At 60.9% G+C, this 16,935-nt stretch overlaps 2 protein-coding genes across 4 annotated transcripts in view; both read left to right on the plus strand.

Moving 5' to 3' along the window:
• Positions 1 to 16,935, plus strand: part of CAPN5 (calpain 5) — a 51,111-nt gene that overhangs the window by 18,504 nt on the left and 15,672 nt on the right. For all 3 annotated transcript variants that reach the window (XM_045818034.1, XM_045818035.1, XM_045818036.1), the window contains exon 3: positions 5,642 to 5,773. In XM_045818034.1, the coding sequence (XP_045673990.1) occupies positions 5,642 to 5,773 (132 nt within the window). The remainder of the gene's footprint in view (positions 1 to 5,641; positions 5,774 to 16,935) is intronic.
• On the plus strand, positions 9,807 to 10,343 carry LOC123805448 (olfactory marker protein). Its single transcript, XM_045818037.1, has one exon. The coding sequence runs from the start codon at positions 9,852 to 9,854 to the stop codon at positions 10,341 to 10,343; it is 492 nt and encodes a 163-aa protein (XP_045673993.1). The 5' UTR covers positions 9,807 to 9,851.

Here is a 16,935-nt window from a genome sequence, read left to right on the forward strand (position 1 = left end):
TAGGTCTGCTGTGAAGGCAGCTGGGAGGCCTGGCTGGGGAAGTTTGAGCTTGGTGTCCTGAGAGGAGGAGACGCCAGGCCGACTGGGCTCAGCATCCTCTTGCTGTGTGACCCTGGAGGACACCTGCCCTCCCTGAGCCTCTTTCCTTCCCTGCCACACTGCCTTCTTTTCCTCTGCCGTCCTCACTGGCTTGGTGCCTGGTCCTTCCCAGACACTGAAAGAGGAACAGAGCTGTCCCTGCCCCAGATGCGCAGGCTGGTGACAGAGGCATGTGGTGGTGGGCGGTGTTGAGAGGGAGCCGTCTGAGCGGGCCCAGGGGCAGTAGGGGTGGGGTGTGGGGGGGTCCATTCGGGGGTGAGGAGGCAGCTCAAGGCCCCAGCTGAGAGGAGGTGATCGAGAGGTGAGACCGTGTGGACCAGGGTGTGGCTGACTGTCAGTGGGTCTGCAGTGCCTGCTGGGTGGTGGCTGGGTCAGTGTGACCAGCAGGTGCTCAATCCACAGGTAGGATGGGGAGGGGGTGGCGGTGGAGCAGGAAGTCAGGCCTGGCTTGCTGCAGGCAGGGGTGAGGCCAGCCCAGCAGGAAGACCTTTACTCCCAGCTGCTCGGCCTCCAAGAAGGAACTGCCTGTGGCACCTGCATTCCTGCGCAGTCCCACTCCCTGGGTCCTGTGCCCTAACTGTGCACAAATAGAGCAAAAAGCCAACTTTCTTCACAGCCCAAGGAGGCCCTTCTTCACTGCCCCCACCTCCAGCTCCTCCTCGCTCGGCCATGGATACTGTGGCCCCCGTGTCCTCGGAGGAGCTCCTCAGCCGGCCTCCTGCCGGTCAGCCTCCTTCTTCCTCTCGCCCAAAACGGGATGAAGAAGCTGGTGTTCAGCCAGGTGGACTTGGCTTCACGGGAGGTGTGACCGTGAGCAAGTTGCTTCCCCTCCCCGGGCTTCAGTTGCCTCATTCGTAAATGGGGGAGTAATTCCCCCCGATCATGACTTCGGGGGCTTGGAATGACCTGAGGTACCTGTGGTGTCAGACACCTGGCAGGCAGTTGACAAATGGGCTCCCCCCCTCCTCCACCTGCCAACCCTGCGGTGGGGACCCGGAGCAGGCCTTGCCGTCTGCAGCCCCCACCCACGCATCCCCACCCAGGGCACCTGCCTGGGGCCCACATCCTCCTCCTCCTCCCCACAGGTTCCTTGTTCTTTGTTCCTTCCAGTTCAGCAAACCTCTGCTGGCTCCCCCCGCAGTCCAGGGAGAGAAGAGGAGAAGGGAACCGTCGGCACAGCCCGTCACTCGGGCAGCCCCGATGTGAAGGGGGGTGTGTGCTCTTCCCTCTCTCTCAGGCCCAGAGCCCTTCGTAGGTCCCTGCTCTTCCCTGAGGAGGCCGAGTACCCCCCATCTTCTGGCCAGCACTCTGTTCCCCCCCACACCCCCCCGACCCCCAGTCTCTGGAGGGGAGCCTGCAGGTCCCTTAGTGCGACCAAGAAGGGAACCAACAGGGGTCCTACAAATAACTGTTAGTTTTGGAACCTTCCAGAATCCTCCCAAGGTGGCCTGCCGGTCCCTGACCCCAGCCTGGGGCCCATGGTCATCATACCAGCACCTGGGGAAGGCCCACTCCCTCCTTGGCTGTGCTGAACAGTAGCCCTTTACTCCACGAAACAGGCGGTATGCACCAAGGCCAGCCACCCAGGCCTCTGCCCGGCCCAGGAATGACCCTTTCTGGCTCATGGGTCTGCTCACGGGGTGCCACGTGCCGTGGGGAGCATGCGGTGGGGGGCAGGGTGGTGGGAACGAGCCGTGACCCCTGAGAACACTTCCTGGTTTCCCATCCCAGGCGAAGGTCCTGCTTCCTTCCTCAGCCTGGTGCCCACTGGTCTGGCTGATTCCTGCCACAGCCTTAGATTCCAGGGGGGAGGCGACTGCAATGAATGGATGGATGCGGAGGGAGGGAGGGCGGGAGGAGGGGTGGCAGGTGCCCGGGACCCACTGTCTGCTGCATTCCTGTTTGAAACCGGGCCTGGAAACCTGAAGTTCTTGTTGCCACTGAGGGAGGTGGTTGTGGGCAGTGACCTGTGCCCGGTGGAGCTGGTCTGACCTGCTGGGAGGGGCGGAGAGGTGACCGCAGGTGTGCAGAAGGCTATGCCCCGGAGGGAGGTGTGTTGGGCAGGGCCGCCAGCGCGGCGAGGCCCCAGGCTCACGGCAGGTGCCCTCAGCCCAGTCCTGCTGCCGCTTGGCCCTCCTTCCCGGGCTCCTGCCTGAGCCCCTGCAGTGGGGGGGAACACAGGTGGCCGGGGGCCCGGGAGAGGGTGATGACAAAGGTGGGAGCTGTCTTGGGGCTGTGGCACAATTGTGTCTTGGGGGGACTTGGAATCTTCGTTGCCCCCAGAGCCTCCCTGCCCGCCAAAGCTTTCCACGCCTGCTCTGCTGGGATCACCACCTCCGGGCAGCTCAGCAGACCTGGGTTCTGTCCCATCGGTCCACTCACCTGGCACAGGACCTGGCACAATCATTGTCTCCCCCTGGGCCTCGGGGTCCTCCTCTTCAGAACAGGCAGTTGCATCTCTGTCCAGGGCCGTGGCCGGGAAGACCTGGCCGGGAGGAGTGCCTCGGAGCCCACCTCCACTGCAGACCCTGGGGACACCAGGCTGTGGCTGTCTCCTCCCATGGTGGGCTGGGGCTGTGGTCCTGCGGAGGGGAAGCCCCCCTCACCCCTGTCCTGTCCTGTGCTGCCAGTCCTTCTGGACCCCAGGGAGGCAGAGGCTAAGCCGTGGCTCAGAGTGCTGGGCTGGGGGATAAGATGAGGAGGGAGGGGGAGACTTCCGGATGCTGCCTCGCTGGGCTCCTGTGACCTGGGGCGGCGTCTCTGCAGTCTGTGCTCTGGTCCTGCCGGTGGAGGTTGTGTGCTTTCACAGGGTCGTGAGAAAAGCTTTCCAGGGGCCGGAGCAGGGGAGACTGTGGAGGGTAAGACTTATGTGGAGTGAGAATAGACGGCTGCCCCTGGGTTTTCAGTCCCTGTGTCCATCCGTCCCACGGTGGGTGGAAAAAGGCTGCTCTTGCCCTCATCAAGGCCAGAACAAAGGCCAGTGTCCAGAGATTTGTGCCACAAAGTTGCTGGTGGAACTCATGTTCTCCAGGATCGTGAGAAAAGCATTTCACAGCCCCACGTGCAGGAAAGTGTGGTGTGGCGAGTTTGTTCCGGTGAACAGCCGCCCGTATCCCATCTCCGTCTGTCCCGCCACGGGAGCAGTCCAACCCGGTCTCCAGCGAGGCCGAAACAAAAGGCCAGTGTCCGGGGTTTTCTGTGCCGTGGTAAAGCTCCGTGCTTTGGAGCCGGGGTGGCCCTCTGCCAGCCCACCAGGCTGCGGGACCATGGGGTGTCGAGTGTTCCCAGGCGCCAGGGGAGGAATTTGGGAACGAACGGGGTGAGTGCGGGCGAGTGAGGGGGAGAGCTGCTCTGCTCCCTGAGGTTATAACCAGGAGCTTTTTCAGAATAACCGAATCCCCAAGCTTTTTTGGGCCTCTGACAGGTCCACCCCCGACCAGTGACCCCTTTCCCAGGTGGACTGACGGGCCTCTTTGGTCTCCGTTGCGCACGTCCTCCTTCCCGTGGTGGTCTGCGGGGATGTCCTCCCCGCCCGCCCAGTGGTCTGCGGGACTGACCAGGGGCTCCCCGGGGGCACGTGTGAAGCTGTAGGTTCCTGGTTAAACAGGCCCAGTGTCCGATTCTCTTTGTTTTCTTCCCTTTGTTAATAACTAGTTAACCCTTACAATAACAGTATTAAAGCTGAGTCTTTGGAGGACCACAGGGTCTGCCTCGGCCCCCAGGGAGCTGCCAGACCAGCATGGTTGCTATGGAGAGAGACCCCCTGCAAGTGCACGGGGTGAGGTAAGCGTGGTACCAAGCCAGGAGCCAGAGAGAGGAGGGCTTTGTCTTTGTTAGTCTCATCACGTTACCTCTGGCTTGGGACGGACCAGGTGCTTTTTCAAAATAACCAATCAACTTCCCAAGCTTTGACGGGCTTCTGATGGGTCCACCCCCTGACCAATGCATTTCCCGGATCTTCCGGGGTTGTGTCTCTTATCCAATTCGATCATTTTCCCAGCCTAGACTGACAGGTCGCTAGGTCCCTGTCCTACCTCCTGTTGCCCATGTGCTTGCCTCCCCCTTTCTTGTTCGGTCCCTTCCCCCAGTGATCTGCAGGGAACCCCTGGGAGTGTGTGAAGCTGTAACTTCCTACAGAAGCAAGTGGGCTTCTGCTCCCTAGTTTATCATGCTTCGTAATGTCTGATTTCCTCTGCTCTCTTCCTTCGTTGATATCTAGCTACCTGTGCCAACATGGGGAAAACACCTTGCAGCTTGGCCCTGAACTTGTCACTCTAAAGTTCCATATGAAGCCACTCACATCCTCAGGGAGTTATGGCCTCAGTCTGGCCCTGCAACACTCTGGTTTTCTCAGGCTGAGGTGACAATAGGGTCCCAAACACCTTACTGAAAAGGGATAGCCCTCTGCCCCACTTTCTCTTGTAGGTGCTACGCCTCCAAACCTGTGGAGTCCTTAAACAGTCCTTCAAGAATAATAATCTACCTCCTTTGCCTAGGTCAGGAAACAGAGGCTCAGAGAGGCTGAGCCACTGGCCCAAAGTTGCACAGCCAGTAAATTAGTAGGTGCAGGAATTTGAATTCTGACTCCCTGGCTCTGGAGCCCTCTGCTGGCCGCCTGCAGGAGGACCTCAGCACCTCCATTGTGACTGAGCTGTCTCCGGAGCCCCTGCTGAAGGGGAGGCCCTGCTGAAGTGGAAGCAGGCCCATGCTGTGTGATGGGCCGTGTTATTCCGCCTCGCTGGGCCTCAGTTGGCTCATCTGTAAAGTGAGCAGAGTGCCCACCTCTGAGGACCACGGTGAGGACTGACCCTAGTGCAGGATGCCTGGCACTGGGAAGCTGTGTCTTAGTGATTTCCTCCCCCTACCGCCCACTGCAGCCAGCCCCGCTTGGGGCGCATGTCCTCCCTTTCAGCTCTGCGGGGTGAAGATGCTGACCGGCGAGGAGGACAGGCCGGGGTGGGTGCTCTGGGGGCTCTGTGGGCTTCTGCTCAGCTCTGTTCCGCATTTGCTTGCTGTGTGACCTGGACTAGTCGTGGCCCCTCTCTGAACCTTCATTCCTCATCGTGGGATGGATCAACAGTGTCACACTCCTCAGGGGGAGTGAGGGTCCAATGAAACAGCTCGGGGACGTGCCCACACGGAGCACGGGGCGTCGGCTCCCCGCTTCTCCCACCCTCTGTGCTCGTCACATGTGCTTTTGGTGTGTGTTCCCCTGGCGCCTTCACCCCACTTCGTGACTGGGCACCTGAGGGCCAGCTGGGCAAGGCACCGCTGTGCTGCTGGTGCTGGAAAGGTGTGCTAATTGGGGAGGACACGGGGCAGGAGGAAGGTGGTGGCCAGGGCCCAGCCCCCGGAGTCCTTCCATAGCATCTGTCCGTCGTGGAACCGCTGGCAGAGCAGCAGAGTTCTCCAGCTGGGGGAAAGGGGGGGGGGGGCTCTCCTGGTGGCCCCTGGGGGAGGCTGGCTGGGGGAACCGCCTGGCCCCAGTCTGCGAGAGCCTCCCTGATGACCACAACAAGGTCTCCTCTCGGCTTTCCCGCAGGACATCTGTGAGGACCCGCGCCTCTTTGTGGACGGCATCAGCTCCCACGACCTGCACCAGGGCCAGGTGGGCAACTGCTGGTTTGTGGCGGCCTGCTCATCGCTCGCCTCCCGAGAGTCGCTGTGGCAGAAGGTGAGGCCTGGGGTGAGGTGGGGATGCTGGGAACGTGAGCTCAGCCTGCAGCCCTCACTGCCCAGCAGGGGAGGGGCAGCCCGACCATGCAGGAGAGACTTTATGGAAGCCTGGGGGGCGGGTGGCACCGGGGCTCTGTGGCATCGGCTGAGCATTAGACACACCCTCCCTTCACCTGCCAGTCTGAGGTCCCTGGGGCAGCTGCTGGGAATCTGTGTAGCTCCCACGGGGATTCTGATGTGTTTCCTCCCTACTGAGGGACCACAGTGTCCCTGGAGTCAGTTGACAGAGTAGGTACTTTGGGAAAGTGGAAGCTGCCTGAATCGTGTGCAGTGTGGAGAGACCACTAACTGGGGCTCAGGAGACCCCTGCTGGTTACCTGCTGTATGACACGGCCAGTCCTTGTTCTCTGGGCTTGTTCATTTTCTCACTTGTTCAGTGGGAGCAATCCATGATTCCTGGTTCCAAACTGCTGATATTCTGAACCAGCAGCAAAGGGTTTAGGTTGGAAAGAGTGGGCACTGGTCCTGACACTTCGCCCTCTTGTGGCAGCAGTTGGCAGTGCAGCCCTTAAATCAGACCTGGGAAGATGGGGAAGCTGCAGCAGAGGCTGGACTGGTGCTCTCTAAAGAATTATCAGCAGGGTTTGCATCTTGGGTTCCCATGCTGGCAAATACAAGTCATTGCCTCTTTCTCATCCCTGCTCGTCCTGCTCTTCCTGTGGGGGCAAGCAGCAGGGCTCAAGAGCACTAGGCATCTCAACATTACAGGCTTGGGTGCAAGACCAGGCTTGCCATTTGGTAGCTTTATAAATACCCTCATCTGAAAAATCAGGATGTCAGGGTAGCTCCCTCTTGGGGAGCTGTGAGGGTGAAACCAAACGCTGTACTTAAAGGGGCTCATGCAGTGCTCTGTGGATGGGACTGCGTTACCAGTGTTATGATACTCAACAGTCACTGGTTGTGTGGGAGCTCCTCTGTGAGCGGGACGCAAGGAGCAGAGCGAGTTTGTTCTCACGCTGAGATGTCCCTTGGCCGTCAGGGGGAGCTGTGCCCTCCGCTGAGGCTGGGACTCTGTGGGGCCCCCCTGCCCAGTCTTCTGAGTGGTGTGTGACTTCCCAAACCCACCCCACCCCTGGGTGGGGATCCCTGGAGCCTGGTCCCTGACGGTCCTGCGGGTACAGGGTAGCTGTTACGACCCACAGGCCTGGGCCCTGTTGGGGTGTCGGAGGCGGGAGGGCCTCAGCGGGCCACGTGTGGGACCGTGGCACTCTTGGGCCCCAAGGCCGGGAGAGGGTCGGGCCTGGCACTGTTCCCACATGTAGGGCAGTCCTCCGGGCTCCGCCACCGTTTCTGAGCTCAGAACAGGTTCCCCTGCCTCTGAACCCCACCCTCGGCTCCGTCAGGACTCAGTCTGGGGGAGGAGGTGGCACGCAGGAGTCCTATGGTGTCAGCCCCCCACCTCCTGCCCTGCCCTGGAACCACATGTTTATCTGCGGTCTCCCCTCCCCGGTGCACTCCCCGTGGGTAGAGCTAGGCCAACTTACCTCTTCCCACTGTGCTACCAGGAGCCTGGCGCAGAGAAGGCTCAAGAAAGTTTTGAGAACCCCTGCTGAATTGTCAGGCCCCGCTACTGGCCAGGAGCCCCACAACCGTCCTCTCCTCATTGCTGTCTGGGTCCAGGGGCTTTGGTGGGGACGGAGCCTGACCTGCACTGTCCCCTCCTGGGGGTGGGCCGTCTGGTCACTTGTGGGGAGGAGCCTCAGTGGGCTCCTCCCTGGGCCCTGGTGCAGCCGCTCATCCACTGAGGGGATAAAAGCGTCCAGAACCTGCAGGGGCTGACAGCTCCTCCTGCAGGGTGGTGTCAGGGCACCAGGCCCAGCTGGAGGCTTCGGGCCGGGCCGGGAGGCTGGTCTCCGGGAGCTTGTGTCCCCAGGAGCCTGCGGCAGGGTGGGGTGCTCCGGACTAATTGCACTCTGCTCCTGGTGCTGCTCTGGTGACAGCCCCCCCGGGTCCTGGGCGGAGAGACTTGGCCCCAGGGAGCTCATTACTGTGCCTGCCCTCCCTCCCTGTCCCTGCTGGCTGGGCCCTGTTTGTTGTCACCCTTTACCTCCGGGGCCTGCTTCTCTCCACGGAATGGAGAGATGCAGCCTGCCTGCACCCTTGCTGCCCCACCCACCTCACTCAGACGTGGGCAAACTGTGCCTCTGCCACGCATGCGCCCTTCTCTGGGCAGCCCGGCCTTGGTCTCAGTTCGTGATGCAGCCTGGGGACCATGGTTTGAAGCCAGCCAGACCTGGGTCTCATTCTGGCTGGGTCCTTTGCTAGTCATGTGACTGAGCAGGTCATGTTTCTTCTCTTCGCCTCAGTGTAAACTTGACCTTTCCAGTCCACAGGGTTGTGGGACAATTAAAGGAGCCTGTGTGTGTTGGGTGGGGGGTGGGGGTGGGGACAAGACCATAGCATAAGGGGCAATTTGCATGTGTTAAACCCCCCTCCCTGCCCGTCCTCTGGGCTCCCACCTATTTCCCTGTTCCACCAGTCACGCCTTGGCAGCGGGCCGCCCCCACTATGGGACCCCCTGTGGGGGCATGATGCTCCCCCACCTGACTATACTGTACATTCCCCGGGGCAGGGCAGTAGACTTGGGGTGGGCCAGAAATTGGGCTGTGACCGTGGGGTGGAGCATGTGCCGTGGGGCCTGGCCTGATCCGAGCTGGAAGAGTCCATCTCCCCCAGGACCTGGCACACCCGGGTGCTGGGGCCGGCCTGATCCCTGCTGTGGGCTCCTGGGCGCCCCGGCCTGGAGGAGTCCACTGTGCCCCTGGCCACAGGAGCAGAAGTGAGAGCAGAGTCCCAGGGGTGCCTGGGTGTCAGGGATCGAGTGTTGGGGGGCGGGCAGCCACAGGGCTGGGCTGTGTTTTGGTTCCATTTCAGGGCCTCCCATCCCACCTGGCCCCTGTGGTGCGGCCAGGTCACTCCTGTCGGTTCGGCTGCCACTCGTCAGCTGAACGCCAGCTGTGCCCCGGCACCATTCTCGGTGCCAGGGCACAGAAGATTGGAAAAAGTGCAAAGTTACTGAAGGTTTCTTCACCCAGAAACAGCCAGTGTTAAGGGTTTTCTCTAGTTCCTCCCAGTCTTTCTGCTGTTTGAGGTTAAAGAGGTGTTTGATTGTTTCATTTCTAAACACACATTTTCGCAATCCCATGTGCGAGTTTGGAGCATCGTTTCTCCTGTCGTTTCTGTGTCCGACCTCGGTGGGTCCTCTCCCGCTGCCGTCTGGTGGCTGAGCAGGGGGCTGTGGCTGCACCAGTGCTGAGCACATCAGAAACTCTGGGGGTGGGGCCTCGAGGTCCGTGTTTCAAGTCCTGCCGGTGGCCCTGATGCTCCCTGAAGCTTGAGAACACGGTGTAGGTGAGAGACACCGTGGCAGCTGGGCTGGAGCTCTGGCAGTGGGGGTGGGGGTGTGGAAGGGTTTCCGGGGTACCTGGGACACAGAATTGACAGGCCTTGGGGATGGGGTGTGGAGGGCTGGGGGCTGTGCTGAGTCAAGGGTGGCTCCTAGGTTAGGCCTGGGTGACTTCAAGTCTCAGACCAGTGGGCCCCGCTGGTGCTTGTTCCCCCCACGCCCCTGCCAGGGGCTCTCCTGGGCTCTTCCGGCATGCCTCCCGTGAGCCCCCGCCCCCCGCCTGCTCCCCACCTCACTGCCCTGACACAGTGCTCCCTTCTTCACAAACAAGCCGGCTGCCAGCCCATCCATGGTAGTCAGGGTGGTTGCCACAGCAGTCGACATCAGCGGTCTGGTCCCCTGGGGGCCTGTCACACTCTGGCTGCCGGCAGAGCCCCGTCACCACCTCAGTGAGGAGTGGAGAGGAGGCACTGGGGACGCCCGTTTGGAGGCCGGGGTGGAGCTGGGAAGGGCCAGTGGCCAAGAGGAGAGGGGAGGGTGCGAGGGTAGGCGGGGCCCCTCTTTGGTGGCCTCTTGCCTTGGCAGTGAGGCCCCAGCCCACTGCACTCCTGGACGACACAGAGGCAACAGAGGCAGCAGCAGCAGCAGCAGCAGCAGCAGCACCTGGGCCATGGCAGAGGATGGGCCGAAGCAGCCGCAGCTCAGCATGCCTCTGGTCCTGGACCAGGACCTGACCAAGCAGATGCGGCTGCGCGTGGAGACCCTGAAGCAGCGTGGGGAGAAGCGCCAGGACGGTGAGAAGCTGCTGCGGCCAGCCGAGTCCGTGTACCGCCTCGACTTCATCCAGCAGCAGAAGCTGCAGTTCGACCGCTGGGACGTCGTGCTGGACAAGCCAGGCAAGGTCACCATCACGGGCACCTCCCAGAACTGGACGCCTGACCTCACCAACCTCATGACGCGCCAGCTGCTGGACCCTGCCGCCATCTTCTGGCGCAAGGAGGACTCGGACGCCATGGACTGGAACGAGGCCGACGCCCTGGAGTTCGGGGAGCGCCTGTCCGACCTGGCCAAGATCCGCAAGGTCATGTACTTCCTCATCACCTTCAGCGAGGGCCTGGAGCCCGCCAACCTCAAGGCCTCCGTGGTCTTTAACCAGCTCTGATGGCGGCTGTTCCCTGCTGCCCCCTCCTCCGCCCCCCTGTCCCATCCCCTGCCCAAGAGCCCTGCCCCTGTCCGTGTGTTTGGGGACATTTTTCTCGTTGCTGTCCTGTACTCAGCTTGGCCAGGATCCCCCAAGCCTGTGTCCCTCCTGCGCTCCTCTCCCTGGTGCTGGTGCTCCTGAGTAGGGAGGAAGAAGCAAAGGCTCAGTAGGCTAGAAGCTGGACTGGCTGCCGCTGCTTTCGCCGTAGACCAGAGGCCAGGTCGGGCTCGCGCAGGGAAGTGGAGGGTCCACGGGCATCTGCCTCCTCTGTGCCTTCGTGTTGGGAGAGAGAGACTGAGGGAGACCAAGGGAGTAGATAGAGAGCGAGAGAGAGAGAGATCCAAAGAACCAGCCATTGGGCTTCCTCTGGGGATGGGGAGACGGAGGCAGCAGGACAGCCTCCGTGGGGAAGCCAGCAAACAGGCATTGGCCGCCTGTCTGGCCACATCAGGAAGGCGCTGCTCCTGGACAGGCCTGGTGTGGTCCCACAATGCTTCAGGGGCCCTCAGGACAGCGGGCAGGGTGGCTGTGGGTGTTGGTTTGGACGGTGAGGAGTGGCTGGCGCGTTGGAGGCCATGCAGCCATCTCTTGCTCTTCTGAGAACTACTGCAGGAGGAGAGAGGTGAATGGGACATGGCAAAGTCACACAGAGGTGTGTCTGTGTGCACAAGTACATGTGCACTGAGAGAGAGCACGCTGTATTCACATGGATACATTCTGGAGTCTGTACCTGCCCTGCAGACAAACCTGATTTTAGGTGGTCTGCTACATAACTGCCCAGCTGGTTCATGAGCGGCCCGTTTTGGGGGCTTGGTCAGGATGACCTTGGGGAGGGGCTTCACGAGCTGAGAGGCCCTGAGGCCCGTGCAGGGATGGGAACAGTGCGGCACAGGGGCTCCCCTCCGCCAGGGGTGGGGGTGCTGGATAGAGCAGTCCGGTTCGAGCCCTGGAGCCGGGACAGGAGGTCCTCTGGGGCCTCAGGTGCCCCATCTGCTGTGGCATCTCTGGCGTCATCAGTGGATGGAGGCTGTAAGGGTGGCCTGGCGGGGCAGTTGTGGTGGCTGATGGTCAGAAGTGGGCTGGAGGTGGCAGCGTGCTGTGACGGGCAGCCCCTGAGCACAGCCCGCCCACCAGTCAGGGAGGCTGCGACCCGGTTATAGCAGACGCAGCTCTGGCCCCAAGCCTCATCCTCCTTCACACCACACAGACCCAGCGAGCCCCCTCGGAAGGAGGGGCCGACCTGCCTGGTGTCTGCTGAGGGCCCCTCAGGAAGTGCCCCCAGCACCCTGTCTCAAGGCCAGCCCCGGTTTTTGGCGGGGGCGTGCCCATGACCTTTCCCTCATGAAACAAAGCCATCGGGGGCCGCAGGGCCCTGGGAACAGATGCACTGACAGTTGGAGGGCTGGAGCCTCCCCCGCTGGCCGAGGCGGCTGGGAGGGCAGGTGCCCACTTTGGAGGCGTGCAGACAGGAGCGAGTGTGGGGTCTGGGTTCTTTAGGTGGGAGATTGGCTGTGGTGTGAGCAGCGGTCCTCTCTAACTCGCAGCTCTGGCCTCTTCCGCGCGTGCTCACAGCCCCGGCACTGCCTGCCTGGCTTCTCCACTGGCTTTCTGGGGAGGCCAGGCCCTCTGCCTCTTTGCTTGACCTCTCCCTGCAGCTCTGGGGACCCTCTCGTGCAGACTGGCTGCCCTGTGCGGGCGTGTGAGTGCCTCTGCCGTGCCCACTGTGTGGCCCCAATAAAGTCTGTGTGCCCCTGCCTGCCTCGGTGGTGTGCAGTCTCTCATGGCGAGTCCCGCCCTCCCGTTGGGGAGCTCTGACTTAGCCCCGCCCCCTCCCAGCCCTGAGCACCCCTTCCCCAGGCTTTCTCCCCACTCCTCCTCCCCCTGCTTTATGGGCCGACCCCAAGGTCAGACAGCAGGAAGGAGTTTGGAACCAGGTCTCCTGACACCCATCCAGGGGCCAGCACCCGGGCAGGACTTTCTGCGGGGGCACCCAGACCAGCCTGTGTGGAGCAAGCAGAAAGCCACGCTGAGGCTGTGGGGAGGAGCCCTCTGGTCTTCCGTAGGTGGGCCCCGGAGGATGGGAGGGGGTACACCGGCCCGTGTTCCTCCGCACAGGTGGCTGGGCGGATGGAGGGGAGTAGCCAAGGGGTGGGGTCAGGCCTGTGCCCAGGTTTCGTCCGGCCTTTGTCACCGATTTGCTGCCTGTCCCTGGGCGGCTCCTGACCCGCCTGCAGCCTCAGACTCCAGAGGGAACATCCTGCTTCTGCGAAGTCCTTCCCGACCTCGTCCCGCTGACCAGAAAGGACCGATAGTGCCCCATCGCCGCGGTGCCCCGCTGGGCCTTCTTCAGAGCCCTGTCCCCTGTCATCTCTAGCCCCCTCGGTGTTTGCACGGAGACAGACTCAGAGGAGGAAGCGGCCTGCCCCGAATCACTGAGGGGCGTGTGGACCGGGCTCTGGGTAGGGAGGCCTTGGACTCCGCGACCCTGGCTCCCTGGGGCGGGCAGAGGCGATGCCCCGCCCTACCTGAGCGCCCCGTCTTAGGCCAGGCTGGCTTCTTCCCGGACGCCGAGGTCGGGCCCTGCTTCAGAGCCCACACCTGGGGTTTTGCTTGCAAACAAATCCTGCTTCGAAATGCTCCCCCCAGCCAGGTCTCACATCCCTGTTCTCCGCCCTAGAGTGCTCCCCAGAGCCCTGTCACACGCCTGGGAGAGCCCAGGTGAGCCCCTGCCCCAGCAGGATCGGTGCCCAGCCACTTGGGTCTGGGTGGGAGTCCCCCAGGGACAGCCCCGGGGGTGCACCAGGTGCCAGGAACACCAGGGGGCGCTGTGGTGCACCCATTAGTGGGGTCCAGAACTTTCTGAGTGATTCGGCACTGAGTCATGGTTAAGGGGGTCCCCTGGGTGTGCAGTAGGGGGCTCCAAATCCCACACAATCCTTACCTCACTGCCCGGGTAGTGCAAGGGGGCGCCTCGACCCCTCAGGCCTCACTTTTCCCATCTGCTCTGGGGGCTGTTGTGGAGGTTTCCCTTTCTCCCCATGGGGGTCCGTCGGCTGGGTCTCTCAGCTCCCTCCAGCCCTGAGGTTGGGAATGTTGTGTGGGTGCACCACACACTTCGTCCACCGACAGGGGCGACCTCTCAGGTGTGCACAGCCCCCACAATTTCCACAGCACCTCCAAGGCCACGATCCACCTTAGTTCTCACACCAGTCCTGCCAGAAGCGTCAGTAGATGCGGACACCCGAAAGCTGATCAAAACTTAGTCCCTGCCATACACCCCAACTGGTGGCGTGGTGTCCGCTAGCGTATGCAAGGTCACCCGTCAGCCTCGAGGAAGCCAGTGCTTGGGGGGCGTCCTCTCAGAGAGACTCAGGCAGCTCTGGCGCTGGGCCAGGCCCTGTGCTGGGTGTTGGGGATCCGGGCGTGAGGGAGACACGGCCCTGCCCCCCACCAGCTCCCTCAGTGCGCAGGGGAGGAGTCGGAGCCAGAGCCGCCCAGTGGTGCCCGAGGGGAAAGTGGGGTCAGGAGGCCCCTGCAGTCCATTCCCTGAGGGACGAGAAGCAGGGTGGGTCCCCCCAGGGAGCCACAGGTGCGTAGCCGAGGTGGCTGAATGCATCACAGGGTGTGGATGCCGTGGGGGCTGCGGCGGAGGCATTCAGGGCTCCGGCTGACAGTCAGCACACCCGTCCCGCACGGCTTTGAGTGCCAGCCGGGAACCCCGTGTCCCTGGTGATGGGGAGTCTGAACTGCGGATGACACGAGGAGAGAGAGACAGCCTGACGGGCGCTCTGGACCCATCCCTGTGCCTCGGCGGCTGCCGATGGTCGGCTGCCTCCTTTCCCCTCCCCGCCACGCCCCGCCCGGCACCATACCGTCATATTTCGGGGTGCATTTCGGAATGATGAGGATTTGCTCAAGACAAACAAAAAGCCCTGTCCGTCATGCCATAACGCAGTGGCTTTTCACTTTTCAATAGTCAGGTTTTTAAAACGTGCAGCACTGACTGTGTCTGTAGTCCGGGGCCCCCGGACTTGTCAGGTGAAAAAGTGACAACAGCCATCCAGTGTGAATGAGTCAAAATCATACCTATTTTTTGTCAGATTGGCAAAAAATGCTATATTTTTTGATGTGCTGCAGAATTTGAGTAATTTATGTGTGCCACGAGATGAAAAAGGTTAGAAATTGCTGCTTCGGACGGCAGTGGTCCCCCGGATCTGCAGTCTCGTTTCCTGTGGTTTCAGTTACCTGTGGTCAACCACGGTCCGTAAGTATTCAGTGGAACGTTCCAGAAATAAACGGTTCGCATGCTTTAAATTGTACGTTGCTCCGAGCAGCATCGTGGAACCGTATGTTGTCCGGCTCCGTCCCGCTGGGACACGACTCACTCCTTTGTGCTGCGTACCCCCGCTGCTCGGGCTACCGTCTGTTAGTCACTCAGTGGGCATCTCCGTTACCAGATCGACTGTCCCAGAGTCAACGTGCTTGTCTCTTACTGTGCCTGATTTATACATGGAACTTTCTGCTAGGTATGCAAGTACAGGAAAAAACTATCTGGGAAAATATACTTCATTTATTTATTTTTAGAGAGAGGGGGAGGGAGGGAGAAAGAGAGGAAGCGGAACATCGATGCGAGAGAGAAGCATCAATCAGCTGCCTCTCTCACATGCCTGAATCGGGGACCAAACCCACAGCCCAGGCATGTGCTCTGGCCAGGAATCGAACCGGGGACCCTTGGCTTTGGGGGAGGATGCCCAACCCACTGAGCCACACCAGTCAGGGCTATACTTTATACTTACTAAATACGAACTTCTGCTAAATTAATACCTGTGCCTGATTTTTAAGTTAAGATTTATGATAGGTATGTGTGTACAGGGGAGAACAGTGTAGATGGGGATCTGCAGTTTCAGACATTCAGCAGGGCCCTGGAATGTATCCCTTGAGGATAAGGCGGGTTACTGTGTCTGGATTTTGCCGGCTTTGTTTTCCTGGTGCGGTTTACTGAGTCCCTGGTGCCCTGCAGTTCCTGTGAGCCAGGGTTTAGCTCTGGAGCCTTGCTAAGGCTCAGGCACAAATTTTATTTGGCATGACTGCTTCACAGGCGATGTTCTCTCAGGAGACATGCAATGTCTGTTTTTCTCTCTTTTTGTGATGTTTTCCTCTCTTTTTTTCTGGCTCCTTGAACCACAGAGGATTCAGAGCCATTTCATAAATACATTATTCACCAGTGGTTGCAAAATAGTGGGAGCCTAATGCTTTAATTTCTTCATTTCTTAGCTGGAATTCATCCCCAGATACAAACCTCCCTTCACCTGCTATTTGGTTACCCTCCCGTACAATCTGTGTCGAAACAGCAGGATAAATGCTCCTTTCTTTCCCTTAATTTTCCAGTTTCAAAACAATGAGCTGGTTCCCTGCCATCCTCCAGTCGTGACTCATTGTTTGTGTCTCCTTGGGATCTCACGGATGTGCATGCGCCCGAAGTGTTTCCATCCAACGAAGTCGTGACCCTCATCGCTGCCAGGATTGGCCCGCTTTGGCCATCAGGGGCCCCTTCAAGCTGGTCCTGTATCCTCTGAGGCGGCCCCAGGGGCTTTGTTTGCTTCCTAGATTTCCGGCAGGACCTGACGCTGTGTGAAAGGGAGTGAGGTTGTGTGCCCGCAGAGCACTTCTTCCCGGAAAGTCTCATCCCGTTGCTTGGTGCCTGCGGGCAGCAGAGGGGCCCTCCCGGGGCCCGCTGCCCCCTGCTGCGCCCAAAGGCAGTGATGCAGAAGGGGGAATAGAGGCCCACGAGGATTTCTGACTCAGGCTCTCTGGGCCCTGGAGCCTTATTAGATGCTTCTTGAACCACAGAGGGCTCAGAGCCAAGCCCTGAGCTGGGCTAATGATCCTCCCACAGCCCCAGAAGGCCCTCCCAGTGCCCTGTGAGGGCTTTTCTTCCCCCCTCATCAGTGCCCTCCCTCCTGTGCCCTCCCCCATTCCCAGGCAAGCTAGGGCTTTCAGAGCCAGGAGGAGCTGAGGAGGGTGCAGCCACTAGGCCTGTGTTCTCAGCTTTGGACTCCCCATCGCTCTGGGCCCTAGGGCAGCTCCTTGCTCTGCTGTGGACCTCAGCCTTCCCGTCTGTGTAGTGGGGATGAGACTCCCACCCTGCATGCACCCCACTTTTGATACAACTTTCTGTCCTGAGAGCAAAGCAGGAGAGAGTGCTGGGGTTCAGGGTAGAGGCCGGTCTGGGAGCTTTTACTTAGAAAGGACATGAAGTTGCCCGCAAAGGGAGGTGAGGAGGGGGTGGGGGAAGGGGCCAGCCAGCACCAAGCCCTTGTGGGGTTCCAGGTGCTGCGCCAGGCTCCGAAGCCCTGGACGTGAACCCTGACTCCCTCACTGTGCCCTGGGGCAGCCTCTGCCAGCGATCTCCATCGCATTGGCCCGAAGGAGAGCAGCGAGGGTCAGGGCGGAGGGGCAGGCGAGCTGGCCCTGCACCTGATGCCTAGCAGCCCCCCCCTCCGTCAGTGGCTGTGGGGTGCCTCTTGTGGTGCTGAGCATTTTCATTTTCTTG

Source organism: Phyllostomus hastatus, unplaced genomic scaffold (genome assembly GCF_019186645.2).
Source record: "Phyllostomus hastatus isolate PE091 unplaced genomic scaffold, TTU_PhHast_1.1 phas_scaffold_317, whole genome shotgun sequence".
NCBI classification, from domain to species: domain Eukaryota; kingdom Metazoa; phylum Chordata; class Mammalia; order Chiroptera; family Phyllostomidae; genus Phyllostomus; species Phyllostomus hastatus.

Bases quoted from the DNA above. Each gene is read 5' to 3' on its own strand.
- LOC123805448 (XM_045818037.1), top strand. From the start codon at position 9,852: ATGGCAGAGGATGGGCCGAAGCAGCCGCAGCTCAGCATGCCTCTGGTC.